This window comes from Tursiops truncatus, chromosome 1 (genome assembly GCF_011762595.2).
Source record: "Tursiops truncatus isolate mTurTru1 chromosome 1, mTurTru1.mat.Y, whole genome shotgun sequence".
Classification (NCBI taxonomy): Eukaryota; Metazoa; Chordata; class Mammalia; order Artiodactyla; family Delphinidae; genus Tursiops; species Tursiops truncatus.
In genome coordinates this window covers 168,080,485-168,085,921 of record NC_047034.1, presented here as the reverse complement: position 1 = coordinate 168,085,921, position 5,437 = coordinate 168,080,485, and the positions used below count along the sequence as shown (strand labels likewise).

Sequence of the window (5,437 nt, the reverse complement as noted above, 5' to 3'; positions counted from 1 at the left end):
ACCGGAAGTGCTCCTTCCACAGTCGCCCAATCGCGGCCCGTGGTCGTGGAATACAACCCGGAAGTGATCCGAGTACGTCGGGGCTGGGCGTTCGGAGCCGCTGCTCGGACGGTGAGGGGCGGGGAGCGCGGCCGGAAGTGCACCGGTAGGAGGCGGATACTCTGAATCCTATTGGTGAAAGGGGCACGCGGCTCCGCCTCTCGAAAGGAAAAGGCTCAATCCTAGAGAGACAGCTCTGCTGCCGCGACCAATCAACAGGGTTACTAGCCCCTTGGTTCCGCCCATCCCGGGCTTCCGCCTAGAGCCCAGAGCCCGCTTCCCGCCGGAGCTTGGGACGGATGGGTGCGTCCCGCCTCTTCAACCTATTCGTCCTGGTCTGGGCCAGTGGCGGCGTCAACTCGGGCCACCTCCTCGGTCTTCACTGGCCCAGGACAGATTCGACTAGGAACAAGGCCCCACCCCCACTGTCTCCAGGGAGAAAGTGGTTGGAAAAAGATCAGAGACCGCGGAGGGGGTGGGGAATTTGTCCTGCTGCTCAGGGGCCCAGGGCCTTGGCGCGGGCCTGTCCGCCCCCGCCTGTTGGACCACACTGGAGGCAGTGTGGATGGGCGACGGACTGGCCTACCATTCAAAACCTCTAGCTGAGTTCATTTCGAAGCCCCGTCTCTCACTAGCCCTGTTACCTGGGCATTTCCCTGGTCTCCAGGCCACTGTCCTAGGCTGGCAATAGACATTGGCGAGGCCCAGCTCTCCTACTTATCGGTGTGCCTTTGGAACAGCCTTGGCTCGTGGGAGGACTAGGGCGGGTTTTGAAGCACTTCGTGCAGAGCCAGGCTGAGCCTCCACTCAGTACTGCTGGCCCCCGCCCCTTCTAAACTGACACAGGGGCAACCCGCTCACCTCAGACCTGCCTCAGTCCCACCACGACTCTAAGTAAAAGCTACCACAAGCATCTCCAAGACTTCAGCTATTCTCTGGGTCCCAAACACAATCCCAGGGCAAATGGTGAAGGTAACTGTGGAGAGAGAAGGTAGCTGTTCTTTTCTGACCTCTTATACTTGTCCACCAAGCCAAGAATGCGGGGGCAAAAGTCAAAAAGTCTCGCTCTGTGCATCTCCTTAACGGTTTCTACCTCCATCCCCTGCATGGAAGGTTAGGGCTGCACGGAAGGTTAAGCCTCTCACCCCAGCCCTCCTGCCCTTCTGCACACAATGCCACGTCAATCCACCAAGCTCAGACCTGATGGTGCCGGCCTGTTGCTGAGCAGTCTGCCACGGCTCAGGGGCACCCAAAGGCTATTTACTCAGGTCTCCACCTAAACTCATCTTGGCAGCCTCATCAGCTTCTCCATCCCTGCTCAGGGCTTCCATGGAACAGTTCTCCTCCCACCTTTAACATACCCTGAGCTTCCCCACCTCCTGCCTTTTGTTCATGCAGCCCCCTCCACCAGGAACCCTCTTCCCACATTCCCATCTTAAGCCCCGGGATCTTCTCCATCCTTTATGGTAGCCCTACCCTCTGCTGCTCCCTTCACAAGGGCATTTTGTTCCCCATAAAGACCTGATCTTACATCCTCTCGCTCAAGGTATGCACTGCGGCCTGACTTCCCTTAGACTGATCTCTGAAGTTTCCTAATCACCTTCCACCCTAGCTTCTCCAGGGCGTGAGCTCCTTGGCCCAGACATGTGGCTTGTGGCAGGTATCACAGTAATTAATACAAAATATGGAGGGGGAGGATTTAGGGGGACTAACACGGAGCACCTGCTATGCACCGGGAACTTTACACACTATCTTATTTAACCTTCACGATGACCCTATGAGGTTGGCATCCCCATTTTACAGATGAGGCTCAGCGTGAAATGAGGCTTAGGATAGCACCAAAGGCCAAGGCTTTTCCCTCAGATTGTGGGCCCCTCCCACAGGGCAGGCCTGGGGTACAATGGGCAAGGGGATGGGTCTGTCTTAGGCAGCTGGGGTGGCCTGGATTCATTTCTGGCCATGTTAGGACACGCAGTTCCAGCACAGCCCCTGAGGGCCATCAAGACCTGGGTCTTCTCTGGGCCTCAGCAAGATGTGGCCTCTATTTTCCAGAACAAGGACTCTGCTTTCCGGGGTCACAGATCCTTCGAGAATCTAACGACAGTTCACATTCACATGCTCTCCCCAGAAAAAAATGCACTTATACTCACAATTACAGGGGATTGCAGAGACCCTGGAGCCTACAGGCAGTTAAGAATCCCTGCTGCAGAAAGAGCTTCCCCATGAAGGCCAGGCAGCGGCAGGGAGGGGCCCCAGTGATGCTATCAGAGGATCAGAGAAGGGCAGTTCAGCAGCTAAAGGCAGTTTATTAGGGCAGCTTAATGTGGAGTGGCCTCCTCTGCGCCGCAGACCAGCTGAGCATAGGCAGTGCGGGAACAGCTGCTCCAGGACTCCTGTGCCCGTCCCACAGGGCTTCCTCACAAAGCGGGGCCTAGTAGGTGGAAGCACAATTTTCCATCGCCAAGACATTGAGCTTGACCCATGTGGAAGTCACTGTCCCACTCTATCGGGCTGCTAGTGAAGGCCTTGAGGCAGGGCTGGGGTTTCTGAGCCCATGGAGGCACAGGACAACACTGGTGGGCACAGTGGAGGGCAGATGAAAACGCTGACGTGGCGTGGAGAGCCAGAGCAGGTCTCTCCAAGGATGGTCCAGCCTCCGAGGAGCTCATGCCCTGGGCAGAGTGGGCTCTCTGGGTAGCAGGGAGGGGACTGTGCTTTCCCAGGGCCAGGGCCCCCTCGGGTGCCCCCAGTACTGTGGGGGGCAGGTGGGAGGAGACCTAGCTGGGCCTGCCTCGGAGGGGCCTGGCAGTCTCACAGAGCCCAAAGGCAGGGCAGCAGCAGGCAATGTGTTCACAGAGCCTCACCGCCAAAGCTGCTTTTGCTTTTCTTACGCCTGGCCTTGGTGAAGGGGATGTCAAGGGACTCAAGGCGGAAGGGCCGAGGCTGGGGCATTTCAGGGGCCTGGGTGGGTGAGACGGCAGAGCTGTTGCCAAGTGGGGAGCTGAGGCCTGGCGGCAAGCTGTGATGTGCTGTGGAGAAGAAGGACAGAAGCACTGGTGAGCCAGGAGCGCAGAGGATGGAGAGAAAAGACTCCGTGCATGCAGGGTGCAAAGTCTGGTCCGCCCCCCACCCAGCCAGAGGCCCTGGTCCCGCAGCTGGGACCCCAGGCTCTGAGAAGCTGCTCTGGTTGAGGCCTTGGACCCAGCACTACATCTGCATCCAAGGGGTCTGGGCTGGGAGCATGGAGTTTTAAAGCCTCAGGCTGAGGCAGCCTGGACTGTCAAGCCACACAAGCCTGGTTCACACCCCTGCTCCACCACTTCCTGGAAGTATAACCCTAGGGAACCACTTCTCTCCGAGCCTCAGTTTCCTCACCTGCAACATGGGCATGATGCCAACTACTCAACTGATGTCAGTTTCTTTCCTGTCCATCTTTTCCCTCCTTATTCCTCAACTCCACCCATTCTGTCTCTCAAATAACCTCTGTGTAAAACTGAGATTTGCTTTTTATTGGTATTTTATTAGAAGCTCTGTGGTCTTTGATTTTAGTTTTAAAAGCAGAGGAACAAAGTGATTTTCGATTCTTGCTTGTAAAAGTGTGTTTTGCTTTTGTGGTCCTGTTTGCCCCCACTTGGCTCAGTGGGAGAAAGTCACCGTACTGGCAACTGAGGAAGCTGGTGGCAACTGACCGAGTCCCAGACAACTCCAGGCCGGGGCCCAAGCTGTGTGCTGAGGACCTTCTGCGTGTCGGGGAGACACAGGATCCTACTCAGCACCTCCCCACCGGGAGATGGACAGAGCGGGGGAGGAAAGGGGAGGCCACGTACTGAGCACTTACCACCTCATCTCACCTGATCCTGAGGAGAAGGCATCTCCCCTTCAGTTTACAGCTGAGGAAACTGAGGCTCAGAGAGGGAAAGGGGTTTCTGACCCAGGCCTGTGTGACTCCAAATCCTCCAGAGCTCTCAGGGAGGGCCTGGAGGACAGGAGCTGGGCACGGCACTCACCGAGGCTCTTCATGGGATCCGCACTGAGGATCTGGGTGGCCCGCTTGCGCCGGAAGTAGTTACTGGCGATGTTTTCACTGTCACTCCGACTGAGCATCAGCCTGTAGCGGTCTTCTTCCTGCTGAGATTCCAAATCCTCACAGGTTAAGACCCCTCGCTTGTGCAGTTCTTACCTGGGCCCTTACCCGAGCTTCAGCAGGCTCTGCCAGCCTGGGTGGCAGGGCTGCCCTGAACCTCACTGCCCACGTTGGTGTACCCTACACTTCAGACCCCAGACACTTGCGGTGGGATCTAGGCAGCTCGGGGCAAAAGGGTCACAGTCACCAGCCAGGCCTACACATGCTCCTCCCCAATTTCCACCCCCATCTTCCTTGGGACGCGAAGGGCCTTGTTCCTCCTGCAAAGCTCACAACAAGGTCCATCGGGGCAAGGACGATACTACACACCCTTAAACCCATCACAATGTATTCATAGAATAGGTAATACAGTACTCAGCTCATGAGCTCACTTCTGATCATGAGAACTGGAGTCCCAACATTTTTATCACCAAGGACTAGAATTTTTCACTGCTATAGTGGATTTCTTTTCTTCAGCCTGAATCTCTTCCTTCAGGGAACTACCTTCTCCCCCTTGACATGGCCCTGGTGGGGTGCTCATTCACAGCACCCGAATATCACCACTCCCACCTGCCCATCCCCTTGCTGCACAGCTGGACATGTGACCCAGACTGGGCCAATCACAGAACTACATCTTCTGGATATAGTCATCGGTCCAAGAGTAGGCCCATGACCCAGGCAGAGCCAATCAGAATCTTGCCGCAAGCACTGGTTTAAAGATGCTCTAAAAGACCAGGTCTCTCTTCCTATTGGATCACCAATTGCTAGCAGCCATCTTTCCTGCCACATGGAGAAAGCCTGCCTGAGTCCAAACCTAGGATTCCAAGTGAGACAGAGCCAAAAGGTCAAGAAACACACAGAACCAGGACTGGTTGAGCCCCTTGATCCAGCCATGCCTGAAACTGGTGCACTTAACATGAACCAATAAATCCCCTAGTTTGCTTACTGGAACTAAAAGTATTCTAATATAACCCATTTGTGGTCCCAGGTTAAGAATGGTTGTTTCAGGAACAATTTAACACTTTTTTTTTTTTTTACAAAGTTAAGGCATCAAAAGCAGCCGGTCAGAGCTTTAACCTGCCTGAGTTGCTCAGGAGGAGATGCTTAGCTGGAATTCATTAACCTATGAGTGGCCTTATCGTGACTGCAAACGTATTTTCTGTGTAGGTTTTCCAAAATATCTGTAATGGTTTAAGGCAGGGATCAGCAAATTACAGCCTATGGGCCAAATCTGGCCCACAGACTGTTCTTGTAAAGTTTTACTGGAACGCAGCT

General features: G+C 55.0%; 1 protein-coding gene across 8 annotated transcripts in view; it reads right to left on the bottom strand.

The window, feature by feature from the left end:
* Window positions 1–191: 191 nt before the first annotated feature.
* The window catches only part of KIF17 (kinesin family member 17), a 52,044-nt gene continuing 46,798 nt past the window's right edge, over window positions 192–5,437 (bottom strand). For 3 of the 8 annotated variants that reach the window (XM_033841879.2, XM_033841883.2, XM_033841891.2), the window contains 2 exons: window positions 4,047–4,164; window positions 193–3,068 (listed from right to left, as the gene is read on the bottom strand). In XM_033841879.2, the coding sequence (XP_033697770.1) occupies window positions 2,890–3,068; window positions 4,047–4,164 (297 nt within the window). In that variant the 3' untranslated portion in view covers window positions 193–2,889. Of the gene's footprint in view, window positions 3,069–4,046; window positions 4,168–5,437 lie in introns of all 8 variants that reach the window. The other 5 variants (XM_033841873.2, XM_033841887.2, XM_033841871.2 and 2 more) reach the window with 4 other exon arrangements.